Raw genomic sequence first — 22154 nt, 5'->3', positions numbered from 1 at the left:
AGAGTCACATTGGAAGTGTCACTAATTATGGCAGGCTTCTGTTGGATTAGATTGTATTTATGAGAAAAGAATGCAAAGGAATATAGCATTTTCATGAAAGATAAAGTGGTGGGGAGAATGTTGCTAATAATAACAGGGATTGAATCCTGCTAATGAGGATACTGATAACTAGGGAGACAGTAGGTTTGAAGCTCTCTGACAACGAAGTACAAAATAATAGGATGAAATATATAGTTTGTTTTAACTTAAGCCATGTGGTTCAGAGCTCTCAGTGAGTATACAGGCAGGTAATTGTTTTGAATAATTTTAATTGTGGGAACATAAATAGGGTGGAAGAAATGGTACATGGGAAGAAAGAAAAAAGAGAATTCATAGAGAATTACTGTGATACCACTTAGGAGACAGCTTGAATCAGTTCTAACTATTGCAAAGGAAAGAAGTCAGAATCATGTGGAAACTAGTGAAGGAATATTTGGTGGAAGCAGTATCAAATTTCATTTCCATGAAAAACAAAATAGTCATTAATGAATGAATAAGTAATATAAACAATTTTAATGGAATATGTGACATGGTAATTGAGAGTGAATCATATTAAACATGGTACATAGCTTTATTGAAAATTAGCAAACAAATATTTCATACTGAAAATAACAACACATCATTGTGGAACAAGCAAGTAATTCCAAGAGAGAAGAATAGGAGGCAAATACCACGACCAGTTAACCTAGAATAGCAAGTACTACATTCCAGAAGGATCATATAAAATAGATAATTAATCATTTCTGATATTTACATAGGATAACCATCTCTCAGACTTTCAGACTTGGGAGGAAATCATTCTGATTTAAATTAGGACAGTGTAACATCTCTGAACTTTCTTTGAAAAGTTGCTCAGATTTGCTTCTAAGAAGGTGATAATCTTTTTAGAGGATTTCCCCCCCCCTCTCCATCAATTTTTTATGGAATATTTTGAAAAACATGATCTTAACTCTGCCCTCTCTCAAACCTTCTATCTGGTTAAGGTGTGTGGATGATGCATTCTCCGTTTGGCCTCGTGGCCCAGACACATTACACTCTTTTCTCTCTCACCTCAATAGTCTTCGTCCCCTAGAATCCAGTTTACCATGGAAAAAGAAACTAATAATAGCTTAGCCTTTCTAGACACCTTGGTAACATTCCTACCCAATGGTAACCACCCAATGATAACCTGTCCTTTTTTAGTATACAGGAAGCTCACTCACTCAGACATATATATTCAGTAACTTTCCCATCACCCTTCCCTGCTCAACAATATGGTATCATTAAAACATTAACCAATAGAAGCCTATAACATTTGTTCCAATAAGTCCTCTCTTACAGCAGAACTTAATTATGTACACCACACCTTTTTATGGGGTATAGTTTCCACAGTATGAAAAAATAATCATTTCCCAAATCCTCAACCTTTTAGGAAGATTTTAGTAATGTTAACATTCTCTATGTCTGAGGTACTTCAGAAAAAATAGTCTTAAAGAAGTACAATCTCTGCATGGCTTTCAAGCCCTGCCCAAAGCTAGCTACCCTTATATGTTCTACTAAAGATCAGCTCTCTCTCTGTGCCTTGAGTATATAAAAAGTGCCTTGTTCCTGCAAGCTGTCCTGTTATGGATAGACAGGAAGATCAGCCAACATCCACATGGAAGAACACAAAAAATACATCTGCTGTCATGACTATGGTCAAAAGGGCCTTGTGGACCATGCTTTAGATGCAGCTCATAGAATCAGTTGGTGATGCACTGTATGTTTGTTTTTGCTTTGGTATTCGGCCAATTCATTGTGTTTTTCAGATATTAGGCTTCAGCTGAATGAGTAGAATGACTCGACATACTGCTTGCCGAAGCAGAAAAATTCCTGCATCAAAAATTACATGCATCATAACAAACACACCCAATTGGGAAAAGCCTCAGCTTATCATGTGGGACTGTTTGAATAGAAGTGTTTCCACTAATGAGTAAACTTATTCTTCCATACAATTTCTCAGAAAATTTCAATCGACTATAGTTTCAAGAAAGGCTTTAACTACTCAAAAAAATGCTGACAATTTAATTTTTCTACATCATAATTTATCATGAATTCATTTTGATTATTAAATCCATAATTATTCTCTATATTTCATAATTTAAAATAAGTTCTGTCAATATTTTTATTATTTGTTCTTTCTACATTTATATCCAAATGTAGAAAGAACATGAAATTTTGAAAATTAACCAGCGTGCTTATGAGAATAAGACAGATATCGGAGTTGCATTGGCTGTGCTATTCAAAACAACATGAACTCTAAACCCACAACCCATATATTCGCTGTTTATTAATGCATTGAGTAAGTTTCACCAGCTGGAACACCAGGGTTCAAATTGACTAAGTTAAAAAAAAAAAATTACAAGTGGAAGAAAAGACAAAAGCTCATTCAACACTGCAACCAAGCCATGTAAGAAAGTTAAATAAATGCTGAAATTAATACATTTACTCTTTGATAATTACTATTAAGAACCAACTTCTGTTCACTTATGAAAAATACAGTTCATCATAAGTGATATATAGGTGGGTGCATAATAAAATATTAAATTATAGAGCTAAGAAGCTTATATTTGTCTTACATAGTTATAATAATAGACAATATTGCATTACAGATTCATCTATATTTTATAGCAAAATATGGAAACAAGGGAAAGGAAGAAATGAAAAAAAAAACTTTCTTACTTTCGAAAAGTTACTATAAAATTTATGAGAAGGTTATATTCCTACAACTTCTCTGGTAAAGATTTGAAAGTTTTAAGTTTTTTTTTCTTACATTTTGCATAATATATGGATAGATCCTTAATATCCTCTATTATAATAACAATATAATGTCAATCAAGGAAAAGGAGTAGCCATGGTTTTCAACATTAAATACGAGGCTAATCTTTTTGAATGGCAGGCAGTCTCAAGTACAGTGATGTTGACAAATATCAGAATGGGGAACTGGACAATGAGACTTATTTGTACCTGTGGTCCTACAGAAGGTTCTACTAAAGTAGATGTGGAGGAATTTATTGAGGCTTTAGAGAAAGCAACTGACATAATAACAAAGGAAAAGTTGGTCTTTGTTGGGGATCTAAATAGCAGAGTAGGAAATGGTTGTCTCACATACAAAAATATTTTGAGAAAATTTGGAGAAAAGAGCAAAGCTAATAATAATGGGATATAGCTGTCGATTTCTGTTTAGGACATGGACTGACATGTCCTAATTATTACTAACACAATGTTCCAACATAAAAATGTGCACAAATTCACATGGAGAGAGGAGGCAAGGAATACGAAAAGTCTCATTGAGTATGCTATTGTTGGTAGTTGTTTTCTCACTGGTGCAGGACAGTAGAGTGAGTGTACAGAGGATTTGAAATTGGAAGTGATCACCATTTAGTCTTAAGAGGATAAAATTGAATTTCATACTGAAAAGAATAAAAAAGGTTAAGTTTTAAAGCGAATAAAAGTTGATCAGCTATCATATGTGAAGCGTAGACTAAAATGCACAAACATTATTCTAGAAAAAATGAAAGAGTTTGAGAACAGGAACCAAACCTTGGAGATTCAGTGGCAAGCCCTGAAGAAAACATTGATTGATTCAGCCAGAGAGGCATGTGGTGAGATTGTTTGCAAGGATAGAAAAAATCAGGACTCCGTGTGGACATAGGAAGTTAAAGAGGCAGTGAAGGAAAAGAAGAAAGTACTTGGCAAATAAGTCAGCTTGTGCTCTTAGAGAATACAGAGACAAATGTATGAAAGCTAAACACTGTGTAAAACTAGCTAAACAAAAGTCATGGGAGGACTTTGGTAAGAATATTGAGAATAAATATCAAGAAGGTGGCAAGATATTCTGGAAGTTGTTGAAGAATTTCAGAAGTCGAGGAAAGAGTGCTGTAAAAGGAATTAGAGATGATAAAGGTGACATGTAAACTGAAGAAAAAAAAATACCCTTGGAGTAAGGAGTAATTGCTTGGAAAAATTGCTAAATGAAACAAGCAGTGATAGCACAGTGGTAAAAAAACACTCAACAGGGATGCAGTCAAGAATACATATCCATACTTGAAGTAGAAAAAGCTGTCAAAGGCCTGAAATGTAGAAAGGCAGCAGGAGTAAATGAGATTCGACCAGAAATGCTCAAGTATGGATCTTTAAAAGTCTTACAGTGGGTGCACTGCATAGTTCAGAAGGCCTGGACAGAGGGATGAATTCCAGATGATTGAAGTAGAGCTCTCATAGTACCCATATATAAAAAGGGAAATAAAACTGAATATGAGAATTACAGAGGTATTTCTCTACTGAGTGTTCTCTGTAAGATTTCTGTAAGTATACTTGAGAAATGGTTGAGAAGGATTGTGGAAAAAAAGCTTGGTGAAGAACAAGCTGGATTCAGGCCAAATAGAGGTCAGGATAAGATTTTCACTTTACGACAAATAGTTGAGAAATCATGGGAATATAACAAAGATGTGCATTTAAGTTTTGTAGATCTGAAAAAGGCATATGACAAGGTGCCAAGAGAGAAGCTATTCAAAACGCTGCAGTTATATGGTGTAAATGGGACATTATATCAAGCAATACTTTGTCTTTATTTGAGTGTAAGTCAGCAGTTAGAACTGAAGGAAGTACAGGAAGATGGTTTAATGTTAAATCTGGTGTCAGACAAGGATGTGCATTATCTATATGGATCACATTATGAAGAAAAGGTATTAAACCTGAAATCAAAATTGGAAGTGTTAATGTCATCTCTTTCCTTTATGTGGACAATGTTATAATTCTAAATAAATCCGCTGGAAGTCTGCAAGATTCCCTGACTAAATTGAATAACTGTTGTAATAGATATGGTATGTAGGTCAGCAATAACAAGACAGAGACAGTGAAAATAGTCAGTAGCATTGAAAATATCAACTGCATTTTGAATTGAGAACCTATAGAACAGTGTTTCCCAACTTGGGGTGTACACCCCACCAGGAGGGAGGGCAATTAGAAAATGATGTTGCATTATTTATCACCTCTTCACTGATATACCTAAAACACTCACCAATGTCGGCGAGGGGGGGGGACATCAAAATCTTTGAGGTGTTGAGGTGGGGCATAATCCAAAAACGTTGGGAAATACTGCTATAGAACAAGTAAAACATTTCATCTACTTAGGCGCAATTTTTAGTGAAGATGGCAAATTAAATATTTGTAAATAGACAACAGAATCAACAAAGCTGGTATGGTTGGAAGTCAATTGAATAAATTTTATATCGAATAAGAGAGAAATTAGTCAAAACACTAAATTAGCTGTATACAAGACAGTGTTCAAACCAATTTTAAGTTATGGATCTGAGAGTTGGGTCAGAAGTAAAACATTTGACCAAAGACTAGAGACCGCAGATATGAGAAGCCTGAGAAAGATTAGCGGCATGAACAGATGGCATCAATGGCAATATCATTATTATTATTACTACTACTACGTGACACCTCCAGGGAGTCCAAGGACTCATCATGAGAGGTCACACTACTCAACTCTGCTAAATACATCTCATCCTCTTCACTACTACTTAATTCTCCAACTACGACACTACTACCATCAACAGCATCTATCGCCCATCATCACCACCAACAATAGTATTTTTTGTCTGTAAATTATGTGTTCTGAAGGCAGATTTGTCTGTGCGGGATGAAAAACCTTAGTTTCCGGGAGAAAAAACCCTGCTACCACCTTATGAGATCGGCTAACTCACCTTCAATTGAAAAAGCCCATATAAGGACTCCCCTCCTCACGACGAGAATCGAACCCAGGTCTTTTCCGATTGAAGGGCACAATGTTCCGTTGTTCTTCCAATTGCGCTATGGCGGCTTATATCATTTTAAAAACGAGGAAAGAACTTGGCATTTTAACATCCAGGAATGTGTTAGCAGAGTTAATCTCAAGTGGTATGGTCACTTAAACAGAATGGGAGAAGAAAGATTAGCAAAACAAGTGTTCTCTCCCCCAGGTTGGCAGGAAAAAGACACTGAGGAAGACCAAAATATAGGTGGATTGATACAGTAAAAATGCCTTAGATGATAGAAATATAAGATCTGATAATGTTGGAGTCTTGACAGGTAAAAGACTGATGTGGAAGAAAATTGTAGATAGAAAGTTAGTAATGATGTAAATTTTTCATGTAGTACTATCATATCCTGTACATCCCTTGAGGGTACATGGCAGGAATTTGATGATGATGATATATTTAGGGAAAGGAAAATTTGATTTTTCCTTTTTATCAAAGAAGATCCTAAATGTCTTCATTTTGACAATGTAATCCATTCATCTATTCATTGGACATAATCTAATATCATATGGTCACACAAATGTTGAGTGATATGCCACAGCAGTCCTTGCCAGGTGGTCCTGTTGTATACTTTTTGTGGAGGCTTCAACTCTCTGCAGATCATTCATTCCAACCCACCATCCATCCATCCATTCATCTCATTGACGTAATAGAATCCCAAAACAATAATAGAAGGTAAAGTCCCCCTTTTTCTAGGAACTTTACCTTCGATTACTGTTTTGAGAATCTTTCTTCCCTCCTTTCAATGTGTCCAAATTATTTCAACTTTCTTCTTTCAGTATTTTTAAGGAGCCTTAAAGTTCTACTGATCCTTTCTAGCATCCATCCATATGTCCACCTTTTGGATATGATATCCTCAATAGCCTTCTGTAAACATCTGAAAAACAGCTATCCTTTTTCTATCACACTTAAGTTCAAAGTCTCACATCCATGAGTCACTTTTGGAAAAACAGCGGCATTCAAAATTTTGCCTTTGTTCCTGTGGAGATAGACGCATCTCTGACTGTTGTTTTAGCCATTCGTAATCTCCTTCTGACATCTTCTGAACAGCAATTCACATTAATAACAGATCCCAGGTACTCAAACGTGCTGACTTCCTCAATTCTTTCTCCATTAAGGTACACTTTTTTCTCAGGAGCTTCCCTGTCTGTATTTTCCTTTGAGAACCACAATCTTTGTCTTGGTATGATTGAGCTGAAGTACTCTGTTCTTTTTCTTACTGATCTTATTAACCTTATCAAAGATTTGTCCTAGTTCTTCCTTGTCGTTACAAAGGAGTACTGTATCATCAGTGTACCTCAGATTAGTGATTAATATGTGTTAAGCTCAACTAGTACTTCCCAAATGATGTCTTCAGCATAGATACTAAACAGGTAGCGAGAAAGTAGTATAAAACATATGGATAAACATCATAAAATAGTCATTAGCTGTACTTCATCATAAAATACAACTGAAAGTTAGTGAGGATATATTTTGTTTGTAACAATTTTTCTTGTTTGCAGTTCATTTCAACAATTATACTTTTTGTTATCATCACCACTTTGTATACCATGGAGTTTCAAGAGACATCATAAGGGGGAAACGGATATAATAGATTCTGTGATACTTAGGCTTTAGGTGTAACAGAATATATCATACTGCACCTTAAAGTCATTCACCATCTCTGAATAATCACCACTCTCTGAAGCTATGTGGTGTGCTTACCACCATCCATGAAAAAAAAAAAAAAACTCCTCTTGCTTAAATAGCATAATTTCTGTTTGTACCTTTGGAAAATCTCTTTTCTAGATTTCTGCTATCAGCTAACACCATTTTATTCCCGTATATGGGAGTAGGCGAGGCCATTTAGCCCTATCTAACTTTTGGAGACTGAGTGGGCAGTTCAATCTCCACTGGTACCCAATCAGAGACAGATGGCCCAAGGCTATCACTAATTAAGCGGTACACAGTGAAGAGAGACGGCTCAAATGTGCCGCCATCTCGTGGTTCCTGACCCTAACACAATATATTTAATGTCTGAAATAATGTGGGTTCTACGGTCGATTTTCTTGAGTTTACAGGACGAAAAACCCGAGTTTCCGGGAGGAAAAACCTGCTTGCCCGTGCCAGAGATCGACTAACTCGGGAACCGGTCGAAAAAAGGCTTAGAAAAATTTCCTCTAGTCGCCGACTAGACTCGAAACCAAGACTTCCTTCGTGCGGCCAAGCGCGGCGGTGTGCAAACGCCACATCCGCTGAGCTACACAGGCTCCTGTGTAGCTCAGATTTCTATATATTGTATTCCTTTGGTTTATCTTCATAGCTAGCATTCCAAAGTTCCAATACCATCTTTGTTATCTGCCTTTCTCTCTTTTCTAAGGTTTTCTAATTCCCTCAGAATTGAGGTGGCCAGATCTGCAGTAATTGGGAGGTGTGGTCTGATTTACAGTGGAACCACTACATCCTTATCTGTGCTGGTCATTATACTCATCGTTATGGTAGTCTCTCCTCACTACCTTTGCAATGTTCCCTAAACTTCAACCAGCCTACCTATCTCCTTTTGTCTCCTCAATCTTCTCATAGTTCCACCAGTGGAATATATATAGCCTTCTACCAACAAATCCCCATGCATTTGCTCACCTTTTGCAGCCTATAATAGTAATATTCACTTCTAATTCTCACTTGAAGATGTATATCATAATCTGCTTACCACCACCAGTGAAGAGTGAAATAACAACAGTAAGTATTTAAAATGTAAATTTTATTATATGTTATTTAATCACTTTTTATTTGTAAGCATGCTTTCATTTCTATTTATTTATATTATTATTTTTGAACTTCTTTTAATTTTTTTGGCAATGAAATTATGAATACCTGTTTGTTAAATCATAATCTTGTTTCTTATTTGCAATAGCTATTTCAAGTCAAGAACAATCTCATATTTTAGATAGAAAAAAGCATGTTTTTCCAGATGACCATAATTTATTATCCGATACATCTAGTGAAAAATTTGGTGAAGCTATACTTAAAAATGGACCTTCGTATAGTTGTGCTACAAGTGAGGGTGTTGGTCGGGATGATGAAAGATCAGACTCAGGAGTTAGTAGTGCAATTATTGATAGTGAATATGAAGGAGATGAACTATTAAGAGTAACAGAGGATTCTATTGAAATTCTTTGTCGTGGTGAAAATAACTATTTCACTGCAATACGCAGCTATAAAGATCAAGCACCCCAGCAAATCCTTTCATACTCATCACCTTCTGATAAGTCAGAAACTGATGAGCATGATAGTAGGAATTCAAACCAAACACAACAAAGTAAATCATTGGAAAAAATTAGCTTGTCTTCAGATGTTATTCTCAATTTGGACAGAGATGATGATTTGTCATTGATGTCAGATTGGGTGGAGATTGGATTAGCAGAATCTAGACGTTGGAATGATTCTTCAGAACCATTAGCTGATCAGGTAAGACAAATTTTAAATAAAATAAATAATGAGATATTTTTTTTTTAGTTTTATAGACCAAATTTAGTATTAGTAATGCAGTCAGAGATGATGTTTGGGAATATGACATTTATACTTGTAATTGTTTTATGAAAAGTGCTTCTGTAGTGTATTTGTTAAAATCTGTACGTTATATGCATTTTCAGTCGAAGTCAAGTTAGCTGGTTTCATGAGGATATTATGTTTTTCTGCTTCAAGCAGAAGACAGACCAGAAAATATGCTCTTAACATAACTGCCTCAATGCCTTAGTTGCCTAAAGTTGTAATTCCAGCTAATCCCAGTTTTATGACATATGGCATTATGATTACTCTTTAAATGAAAGAAAATTAACTATAAATAATTGTATAACAGTAATAGTATTGTATTATTGATAATTGATTTATTTAAAAACCATGTCGATGATGATTTATTTAGTTTAACAAAATACTAATCATTAATATTAATAATAAGAGAGAATATGAAAGTTGTTGGAATAAGCTAAAATGAAGAGTGAGAAAGTGAAAATCCTAAGTATATTACCTATATATGATAAAAATGAATTAAGAAGAAGGGCTATGATGGCAAACAATTCAATGAATAGGCTGTGTAGAAGGAATTGATGTGAGTTTTTGGATGTGTGGAGTGAGATTGAGGGAAGATTAGGTTTGTATAAGAGAGGCAGCCTACATTTGTATGCATTTGGTATTAGGATTCTTGAAATATTAATTGATGTGAGACCTAACACAGAGTCAGGGAAGCTAAATTATGATGAGAGGAATGGTGAGAATCTATAAGCAATGATGTTACTTAACTGTGTTAATAATGGGAATGGGCATTATCATGGAAATGATTTTAATGAGAGAACGAATTAGATTTTCTGTTCATCTGTTTCAGACCAGACCTATCGGTCATGTGCAAAGATGACTGCATAATAAGACTAGATAAGAAGAGAAATCTGGAAGTTGTTCAACTGTGTCACATTGACTATAGACGAGTATACAAAAAAACATGTGGGTAGCTTATTATGCACATACATGAATGGTAGGAGTATCAGAAACAAATGGGTAGAGTTTGTTGCTTTGGTCAGTTAGTTGAGTCCTTGGATTGTAGGCATTGGTGAAACTTGGCTATTAGAAGCAGACATATTAATATCGAGAGTAAAGGGTATTATAAATATTATCTCTGGAAATTTTCCATGTTATCGAGTGTAAAGGGCACAATATTTTTAGGAAGGATAGACAGGATAGGAGAGGAGAGAATGTACTACTAATGATATTGGATGACTTGAATCCAGTTAGTTTTCAGACCTATGACTGTAATACTAGTAACAGTTACTAGTATTATAGTCATACTAGTGTATTCATCTGGCAGTGAGTTTGAAGACGATGTGAAGTGGAGGTTAACGAGATCAAATACATAGTGGGGTATTGTTACAGACCCAGGGGTCGGTTGCTGTTGATGAAGAAATTCATCGCCAGATAAAGACGATGTGAAAAGAGTAATCATAATGGGGCACTTTAATATCCAACCATTGATTGGGTAGCAGTAAAATCTCACAAGAAGAATGAAACTGAATTTATTGAGCTGTTATGAGACAACTTCCTCAATCAGCATGTGACAGAAGGAACTGAACATCATCGAGTGTTAGATTTGAATATAGTGTCAGAGAGGATTTCATCTAAAGAATGTGATTATTCTGCCTCTGGTTGGTGACAGTGATCATGCGGTACTCACTTGGAAAGAAGTGGCCAAGTTTATGAATATGCCATGCCATTCAGAAAAGGTTACATGCTAAACTACAAAGCAAGAAATTATGACCACCTGAGGAACATTAAGTATCATTTATACTATATTAGAATGTGTCCCTAGAGTTTGAAGAATAAATAGATTAGTAGTGAAATGGATGTGCAATCTAATTAAGCAGAAGATTCATAAGAAAAGGATGATGTGGAAGGAATACTGTATGCATAAGGATGATGTCTGCTATGAAAGTTATAAGTAGCAAGCCAGAAAAGTTACAACTGTCGTACTGAAGCTAAGTCTGACTATGAAAAGAAACCGGATCTACAAGCCAAAGACAATCCCAAAGAATTCTTTTATTATGCTGCAAGTAAAAGCAAGAATGAATATGAAAGAATAACTACTGAATGCAAATGGTGCAAGGATGACAAATGCAGAAGAGGTTGTTCAAATCAGTGCCTATTTTGCTAAAAGCTATCAACTTTGTGTATGCAACATTGAACTCACTGCCTCTTCACTTGATTGAAGAAACTGGTGTTGAGGAGGAGGTATTACAGCTTTTGCACTAATTGAATAAGATATCAGCATGGATGCTAAAAGAGTGTTCAGCTGAACTAGTTATTTCTTTGACCAGGCTGTATAATTTGAGTCTCAGATCAGGGAAGATTCCACAGGAGTGGAAAGAATGTATCGCAATCCCATTGCAAAGACCGATGTATCCAACTATTGACCAATCAGTATTTCAGGAGTGGTGGTGGTGAAGATTTTGGAAAAGTTGGTTAGGGCTCGCATTCAGAAATGGCTTGACAGAGATTCTCTACTTTAAAATGAAAAGCATGGATTTTCTAACGGAAGGTCTTGTTTTAACAACTTGCTCACATTTTATAATAATGTCACCATTGAGTTACACAAGGGGAATGGATACACCATGGTACTTTTGAATTTTACTAAGGCTTTTGAGAGAATACAGCATGGAAAGATTGTTGCATAACTTGTCCAACCGGCCTGGTTAGACGAGTGGTTAACATAGCTGCTCTCCAGCCAAAAGACTGCGGGTTCGAATCCTGCCGTGGGCATGGATGTTTGTGATTATCTGTGAAAATATTAGTGGTGACTATGGACGATAGATGGCGCTGGTGTAGATGATGAAAATGGTTGAGGTTAGTGGAGTGATGGAGGTGAAGAGCTGTAGAGCAGGTACCCTCCCTCAATGAGTCTTTGGATTCCCTGGAGGTGTTATGTAATAATAATAATAAATTGGTGTCTATGGTTGGATTTTAAAATATTAGCATGGATAAGAGGATGACTGTCTGACAGATATCAAAAAGTGGTATGTATGTGTGTGTGTGTGGGAGAAGGTGAGTCTGAAAGATATAGGGTAACCAGTGGTGTAGCACAAGGATCAGTCCTTGGTCCACTGTTATTCAGTCTGTACGCAACGACATCGGGAAGAATTTGACAGGTGACATACAGTTATTTGCTGATGATAAAGAGATGCAGGGTAATCCGGAATATGGCTGATATACAGTACTACTTGCAGAATGATTTGAATAAACTAGAATTGTGGGCTTTGGAAAATGGCTGTCAGTTCAATGTTAGTGAATCTAAATTCATGCACTTCGGTCAGATTAGATATCCAATGTCATATTATATTGGTGATGATGTTAGAAGAAACTGCTTAGGCTAGGAATCTTGGAGTTTTAGTAGATAAGAAGTTGAAGTTCAATGACATTATAGCAAAGATTGCACATATAACTCAGAGGATAATTGCAGTGATGAAACAAACTTTGACATGTAAAGATAAGGATGTCATTTTGCTTCTATACAAGGCATTAATAACACCTCACTTGGACTATTCTGCATAAGTCTGGTCTCCTTGTTTTTGTGGTGATTCTGATATACTGTGGAGAGAGAGAGAGAGAGAGAGGGTGCTAAGGAGAGTGTTAAAACTGATATCAAGCTTATTGGATGCTGATTATGAAGACAGATTGAGAATGTGTAGACTGCAGACACTAGCAAACAGGAAAAAAGAGAGATGATATGATTGAGGCATACAAACTTCTGTGAAGGGAGATCATACACGATTTCAATTGATGGAATTTTTCATTTTATGGAGGGTGGGGAAAGGATGAAAGGGCATTCTTGGAAATGGAAAATGAAAGCAGTCAAGAAAGGTGTGAGAGCATGGTTTTTCTATTATGGAGTGATGCATGGTTGAAATGAATTGCCATTGGATGTTGTTTGTAAATAGTGTGAATGAATTCAAGAACAATTAGGACAACTTGTGCATGTAGTATATGGTCTCCCTCATCGATAATAATAATATATGCTATACTATTAATGTGCTATATTATGTATAAATATAAAAATATATGGTTTGTCTGAAAAGTTCTCGGCCTCGACCATAGATGGCAACACTATTGGCAAGATTTTTTTTTTTTTTTCTAAGTTGGTACATCTGTCATAAGCATCCATGTGAAATTGCAAGTCATTCTATCAAGTAGTTTGTTTTATACATCTTTCTGAAGCAAAAGTGTTGTCTGTGTCCCTTGAAATGGATAAAATTGAGTATTGTGCGGTTATAAAATTCTTTATTAAAGAAAGTTTAACACCACACAAAATTCATTTGAAGTTCATAAAAGTTTATGGGCACTCTTTTCCTTTGTTTTCAACAATTAAGAAATGGGCTGTCGAGTTTAAACGTGGCTATACCAGCCTTGAAGATGATCCATGTGAAGGAAGTCCAAAAAATGTAACAACACCAGAAATCATTGATCAATGCACTGTATGGTATTGGATGACCGGCAAGTCAAAGTGTGTGAAATTACTGAGACTATAGGCATTTCAAAAGAATGTGTAGGATATATTTTACATGAAGAATTGCAAATGAAAAAGCTTTGCGCAGGATGGGTGCTGCACTTGCTCACAGCAGATCAAAAACGCACTCGCATAAAAATTTCTGAGCATTGTTTGGAGCTTTTTAACAAGAATAAAACTGATTTTGTGTGTCGATTTATTACTATGGATGAGATTTGGATTCACCATTACACACCAGAATCCAAATAGCAGTTAAAACTGGTTGTTCAGTGCCAAAGAAGACAAAGTTGGTTCCATCAGCAGGAAAGGTCATGGCATTGGTGTTTTGGAAAAGGCATTTTGAAAGTTTATTTTTCACTTGGTCAGACTATAATAAATTTAGTTTAATCCTTTATCCAAGTGTGTGCAAACAAAGTTTGCACCTGAAAGTATCTTCAGGACTGGGGTAAAGTGGTACAACACTGGGCAACTCCTTGCAAAGGCGGAGCAAGCTACCAACACTCCTATCTCAGTATCTCCCATAATGCAAAACACATCTCCTTGCAGATATGTATAATGTTATGCATTAAGGGAAGGGCCATTACCCAGACTAGTTTCAACCTTTATTGAGGTCTCTTCAGGGGGAACCAGGCCCAAGTGGAGATACCAGGCAGAAGCATTAGCAAGGTCATCTCCTCCTATAGGAGCTGCCAAACGGCGTGCCACCTTTTTATTAAATTACTCTGGATTTAGAGAAAGATGTTGAAAGTTTATTTTTCACTTGGTCAGACTATAATAAATTTAGTTTAATCCTTTATCCAAGTGTGTGCAAACAAAGTTTGTGCCTGAAAGTATCTTCAGGACTGGGGTAAGGTGGTACAACACCGGGAAACTCCTTGCAAAGGTGGAGCAAGCTACCAACATAACTGGGGAATATTATTCTGAACTTTTAACCAGACTAGATGAAAAAATTCGTGAGAAAAGATCCAGTTTGCAGAAGAGAAAAATCATCTTTCATCAGGAAAATGCACCTGCCCACAAAGGGAAAATTAAGGGATCTGCACTGTGAATTGTTGGAACATCCACCCTATTCCCCAGATTTGGCTTCCTCTGACTTCTATCTCTTACTCGCTGGTGAGCATTTTTCTTCGAATCAAGAGGTGATTGCAGCTGTAGAGGGGTATTTTGCAGATCTTACTGAGAACCACTACAGGGACATGATAATGGCACTGGAGCATCACTGGAATAAATGTATTAGTCTTAACGGACATTATGTTGAAAAATAAAAATAATTTTGAAAGTATAAATTTTTTTTTTCATTGTTAAGCCAAGAACCCACATAAATGTATATTATAGATATATAAATAAATATATTATGAATAATATTATTTAAGTCAATGGTTTCTAAAATATTATGTTTAGTTCTCATTAAATTCAGATTATTTCATTTTATCATATATTTCTCAGTTTGTTTTTTATTAACTTAGGTTTGGAGAACAAAGTTTCTGCACTTATGAGCAGTTACTTTTTATTACTAAATCCCTTTCTCTAATGGCTTGAGAGTAAAGGAATTTCTTTCAAACCATGCAATTTATGTTTAACTTTTTATATATATAAAAAATTAAATTAACTTTTATATTTAATTTCATATGAACATTTAAATTATTATGTTGTACACATTTAAATTATTAAGTAAGCTACTGGTTTGGCCTCTAGTGTTACTGCTAGGTACACCACAGTTATAAAAATATCCACAGAGATTCATTTTTTGAATACATACAAAAGTTGTATAAGTTTTTTTCAGTAAACATAATTTCAGTATAGGTGTATTATATTTCATAATAGCTGGTAGTGTTTCTCTGAAGTTTCTGAAACCACCAGTGCTTGAATGACATATCTTCAATTCTTTGCCCTTTTTCTTTAAAGCATTTAAAACCTTGAATGCTGAAAAGTAGCTGGAGCAGATGATATTCACCCAGATATGGAGATGTAATAGTTTTACAGTGGCTGTAATGGGTAGGACTCTTATAGTACCCATCAATAAAAGGGAAAATAAAACAGAATGTAAGAATTACAGTGGAAGTTTCTTAATGGGTGTTCCTTTATGCAAATATACTTGAGAAATTACTAAGAAAAATTGTGGAAGTGAAGTTTGCAAAAGAACAAGCTGGGTTCAAGTGAATTGGAGATTGCCAGGATCAGATTTTCACTTCAAGACAAATAGTTGTAAAATCATGGGAATAATTGTTAGTCTTGCTGCACTCTACCATGGTTGCCATATATATATATATATATATATCATAGTCACGTAATTTATTCTTGGATCTGGTCAGTTTATAAGCTTTTGTTAATGCTATGGCTAATTTTAATCTTGTTTAACTACCAGTGTTGAAGCACATATGTTAACTACTTACATAAGTGATAACAAGACTGTTTATTTAATTTTAATTAATAATTCCATTTTTTGCTACGATTTCACTTTTAACACTTATGTCTTATAAAAACTCTCAATAATCAATCAATAAACAAACAAACAAACATTATGTTGAAAGTTTTTCCACTTGGTTATACTACAAATTAAAGATGCCAAGAAATTATATTCTTAGTTTCCTTTATCCAAGTTTCAAGTAAGCAAACAAAGTTTGCATATGAAGTAACTTCACTACTGGTCTACTTGTATATAGAGGCCAATGACTTCACATCATTTGACTTAGTATCACATAACGCAATGTACATATCCTTACGGACATGTATAATGCTATGCATTATGGGAAGGCCACTACTGATGCCGGTTTTGACCTTTATCAAGGCAGTTAATGTGAAGTCATTAGCCTCTATATATAAATAAACCATTCATGACATTACTTCATGCTCAAACTATGTTTGCTTACACTTGGATAAAAGATGAAATCAAGAATATAATTTCTTGGCATCTTTAATTTATAGTATAACCAAGTGAAAAATCTGTCTCTAATACAGAGTATTTTAGTAATAAAGTGTGACACCTTTTGTCTTCTTCTATATGGAAAAATGACTTCTGCATTACTTCAATCTTGGTATCACGAATTGGCATTTCATTAGTAGTGATTCAAAGTTTGAGTTTTGGAGTAGTCGATGAAGTAATGGCAGGTAGAGTTTTTGATCCATAAAATAGTGATCTTTGGTTTGATTTTTTTGTTATGCTTTTTGGTTCGATCAAATATTTGACTGTATATACACTAGTGGCCAAAATTGTGGAAACCTTTTGGAAAAAGTGTATTTTTGAGGTTTCGTGGCTCATAACACCATTTTTTTTTTTTTTTTGTGTAATACCATAAAATTATATATCAATGGAAAGATAATTTAATCAAGAATGTAATGCAACAAAGTTTGTTCAATTATCTGTATTCTATGAAAAGTTATAACCAAATAACCAGAAGAAAAAAAAGCACAACTTGCTTAGGTTGATATGAAGTAACTTTCCTTCATTTGAATGTAGCCAATGAACATGAGTGTTTAGAGAGCCAATCAGGTGTCATCTTGTTTTGACAATGAGCCAATAAGGTCACAGTAGGATTCAGCCATTGATGTCATATATTGGAGCTGAGAGGAGGACATTTGTCAGTGTGTTATGTGATTGCTATCAAGTTGGTTGGTTTTTTTTTGTGTGTTCTTTCATTTAGTGAGCTTATAAAAAATAATAAAATTAAAGAAATGGTGCAAAAAGTTGACTGGTCACCCAGAAAGCGATGTCTTAATAGTAACAGAATACTATTAAGCGTTCACTTAATAGTATTCTGGTCACCCAGAATACTATTAAGTGAACAAGGCTACAGTTATGAAGAAATTAGAAGAAAAATTGGTGGAAACTTAACCAAAGGTGGCATTTCTAAATTTTTGAAGAGGTATAAGGAGACTCAGTCACTACAAAACTAGACTGGTAAAGGCAGGAAAAGGTGCACAACAGCAAGTGATGATAGAAGAATTGAGAGACTGTGTCTACATGACAGAAGAAAATCATCTGGGTGTGTACAAGATGAAATAGCGCAATACAACGTGAAGTTGAGTGCAAGGACTGTTCGGCGCAGACTGCAGGAATTTGGTCTAAATGCTAGAATTCCACGAAAAAAGCCATTTTTATCTCTCAAACAAAGGTTTAATCTTTTCAACCTTTGTTTGAGAGATAAAAATGTTTTTTTTATCTGGACTAAAACCCATGTTAACTGGACAGCGGAACAATGGGACAGTGTTATTTGGAGTGATGAAACCAAAATCTCCCTGTTTGGTAGTGATGGCATAAAATACATAATGAGAAGAATTGGAGAAGATTTGCATCCTGATTGCATTACACCTACCGTGAAACACCCACTTAGTGTTATGATCTGGGGTTGTATGACATCAAAAGGTGTGGGCAGAATTTGCGTGATTAATAGGAATATAAATGCCTACAAATACATAAATGAAATACTTGATCCCTTCCGCACGTGATCTTTTTCAAGATAATAAAGCATTTATGTTTCAACAGGATTCAGCTCCATGTCATGTTTCTGCTGTGTACAAAAAATGGTTTCAAGATAATCATATTCCACTGCTGGAATGGCCTGGAAATAGCTTAGACCATAACCCAATCGAAAATCTATGGAGCCGACTAAAGAAACTTGTTAGTCAGAAGCAACCCACCAATAAAACCCAATTAATAGAAGCAATAATTCAATCTTGGTTTCACATTATAACAGCTGCAGAACTAAAAAACTTGGTTCACTCCATGAGAAGGCATTGTAAGACTGTAATTAACGCTAAAGGTTACCCAACTAAGTATTAACTCACGTTGTGAGAATTTTTGTATATCTCATTTTTTCTTAGTCTACAATACATTTTATTTCTTCTCGAAGAAATGTGTTTCACTTTTCTTCTTTATAATTGCTGTTCTAATAAAAAATCCTTCATAAAAGTAGTTATTGCATTACATTCTTGATTAATTATCAAGAATTGATATATAATCAATGGAATTCATTATATATCAATTCGATTGATATATAATTTTATGGTATTACACCAAAAAAAAAGTGGGCCAACAAACCTCAAAAATACTTTTTCCAAAAGGTTTCCACAATTTTGGCCACTAGTGTATGTAAAGTGTTTTATATGTTTTGGTAAGTACTATAATTCAGAAAACTTTTAAGTGCACTTTTTTTTTTTTTTTTTGCTTCCTATGCTGGTAGATTGATTTGATCTATGTGATATTTATATTGGATTCTAGGACCTTCTTCTCGAACTTTATTCTAACAAGATTATTATCACTTATCAAACATGACAAAACCTCTAAATGAAACCATATTCGAAGAGGTAGGTATACAGAGAATTTCTAAGATTAGGAAAATTATTGAGCGACAACTGGCCAGGGAAAGTAAAGCTGTTTGATACACTCCCCCCCAACAGCAGTCACAGATGACAGGATGGATAATTTAAATGACGGCAGTATGCTGATTCAGTCAGAATTAGGACACTCCACAAATCTAGAGGATGCTGCATCACTAGATAGCATTCAGCAGTCTTTGGAAACCAACAGAGAATTGCAAATAGTCAAAAAGAAGAGGAAAATCTCCTCTACTGCAGACATACCCAAAAAACAGCAGAGATAGAACCAGATAATGAACCTAAAGAAAGGGTACCCCCAGTCATCCTTAGGGCCAAAGAGCACTGGACACTCGTTAGATCCGCACTGAAATCTTCAGATATCACCTTCACGAAAGCTACAAACACAGAAGAAGGAATACGTATACAACCGAAAATGTCGTCAGACTACAGAAAAATAACCAAATTCCTAGACAACAGCAACCTGCTATAACACATATTTGCACTCAACAGTGAGAAGAATCTAAAAGTGGTATTAAGAGGGGTAACTGAAACAATACAGATAGACGAAGTCACAGCAGACCTCCAATTTAAGGGATTTAGCCCAATTATAGTCAGCCGAATGCAGAGAACTGATAAAACACCCTACTCCCTAATTCTAGTGGAAATAAGTAAAGACCAAAAACACATATACAATCTCCAGACCATCTGTGATCTAGTCATAAAAGTAGAGGCATTAAAACATAAATCAACTGCAATGCAATGTCACAGATACCAAAAATTTGGGCAAGCACAATGATACTGCAAAGGCTGAATTTCGTTGCGTGAAATGTGGTGGCAAACATGCAACGAATGCCAAAAACCCTGCACACATCCAGCAAAGTGTGCAAATTGCGGAGGCCCACACCCTGCAAACTATAGGGGCTGCATAGTATTTCCTCAAAACCAGCAAACCTATACAAGAATGCACGTCCTCCCATCAAACCACAGTCTCCACAACGGATGGAAGATCGTATGCTGAGGTTACAAGACCAACCTACCTAAAAGACCCAAAACTAAACCAGTCCCAGCAAACCAACAAACCTATCCTACTGAACAAAGTCACATAGATGAAATGCTTGCTGAACTCTGGCAAACGAACCCAACTCAAGAAGTTAAGGATATCATCTTAAGGCACACACAGTCACTCCTTGTTGAAATCCTTAATGGATAAGGCTAAAAGAAAACCTAAATCACTACAGATTGTTAGCTGGAATGCAAACGGTCTATCAAACAAATTACAGGAGTTTGCTGAAGAAACCCAAGCAGACATCATCCTCATAAATTAATCACATCTTCGCCCAAGTGACAAGATCAGAATTAACAGTTATAGCACTTACCGTACAGACAGATCCTATGCCAGAGGTGGAGGCACCACCATCTTTGTCAAAAGAAACATAAAACATAATTCAATAGCCGAACCCCAAACAGAACACATGGAAACTACAGGAATTGAAATACATATGGAAAACACAAGCAGCATCAGGATATATGCAGCCTACAATCCCCCAAATAAAAAAACTCCTTGAATTTGACTTAGATGTGATACTAAATACAGGCAGAGCAGTGATCATAGCTGGAGATTTTAATGCCAAACATTCAGTCTGGAATAGCAGAAACTCAAATATCAACAGAAGAATACTCAACTCTTATACCACTTCATGAAATATAACAGTGATAGGACCCACTGAACCCACACACTACGGAGCAACCAGACATCCTGATGTACTAGATATAGCTATATTAAAAAACATAGCCCACAGCTATCAAATACAAGCAACAACGACTTAAGTTCTGATCACAACCCCCATCATATTACAAGTAGGCACCATACAAGATTTAATGGAAAACACCACCACATTTATAACCTGGAAACAACTTCCCTCAGCCTTCCAGGAAAACCTTGGCCCAATACTGCATATAACATCCACTGAAGATATAGAAAAAGCAGTGAAAACTCTTGAAAAACAACTACTGACAGTGATAACAAAGGTAACAAATATAACCAAATGTACACCACCAAATAAATTCCCAGAGGTTATAAAACGTCTTATCCAAGAGGAAAAACAGATTAAGAAGACATTATCAGAGAACAATGGATTCAGCAGATATTAACAAGCAGTTAATAGATCATCAAACCAGGTTCGGTATGCCCTAAAGGATCACCTTAACAAACTCTGGAATAACAAAATTCACCAATTAAACACAGAGGATCAGTCAATATGGAGAATGATGAGATCACTCCGTTCAAAGCATTTTACACTTCCTCCAATCCAAGGTGAATGTAGTGTTGCCTACAACGATGAGGAAAAAGCAGAAGCATTTGCAGACAGCTTAGAAAAACATTGCAGCCCCAATTATATCAATACAGATATAAACTTCATTAGAAAAATCCACACCGAAGTGCGTAAAATAATTCAAAAACGCCTCATCCCAATCCAACAACAAATCCATGTCACCAACAGAAATATATGAGATCATAAGAAAACTAAATAACAAAATGGCTCCGGGTCCAGATGGAATAACAAAGAAGGCGCTCAAGCTGCTTCCCTGCAAAGGGGTTATGCATCTTGTAGCCATCATTAATGCCATCCTTCGGCTGAATTATTTCCCAGAGCAATGGAAACTTGCTGACGTTTTCCTAATTCCAAAACCTGGAAAAAATAGACAGTTTCCTGACAATTACAGACTGATCAGCCTTCTATCGTGCATAGGTAAGATAGCTGAACGGGCTATACTCAAACTGGTTCAAGAGGCAGCAGATAGCAACCATGTCATTCAAGACGAGCTATTCGGCTTTAGGAAATATCACTCTGCAATGCTACAAATTTACAGAGTTGTCGAATATATCACCCAAGGTTATGAATGGCACCAACACTCTGGTGCAGTCTTCCTGGACATCACTCAGGCATTTG

At 35.7% G+C, this 22154-nt stretch overlaps 1 protein-coding gene across 1 annotated transcript in view; it reads left to right on the top strand.

The window, feature by feature from the left end:
* LOC150093146 (uncharacterized) overlaps nt 1–22154 on the top strand; it is a 339961-nt gene that overhangs the window by 28385 nt on the left and 289422 nt on the right. Inside the window, exon 4 of the mRNA XM_090414162.1 lies at nt 8758–9311. Coding sequence (XP_090270288.1) covers nt 8758–9311 — 554 coding nt within the window. The remainder of the gene's footprint in view (nt 1–8757; nt 9312–22154) is intronic.

Source organism: Typopeltis vanoorti, chromosome 24, assembly GCF_054136105.1.
Source record: "Typopeltis vanoorti isolate ZY-2024b chromosome 24, IOZ_Tvanoo_1.0, whole genome shotgun sequence".
Lineage (NCBI taxonomy): Eukaryota > Metazoa > Arthropoda > Arachnida > Uropygi > Thelyphonidae > Typopeltis > Typopeltis vanoorti.
The sequence above is the reverse complement of the archived record's forward strand: the minus strand, read 5'-3'. Positions and strand labels throughout refer to the sequence as shown.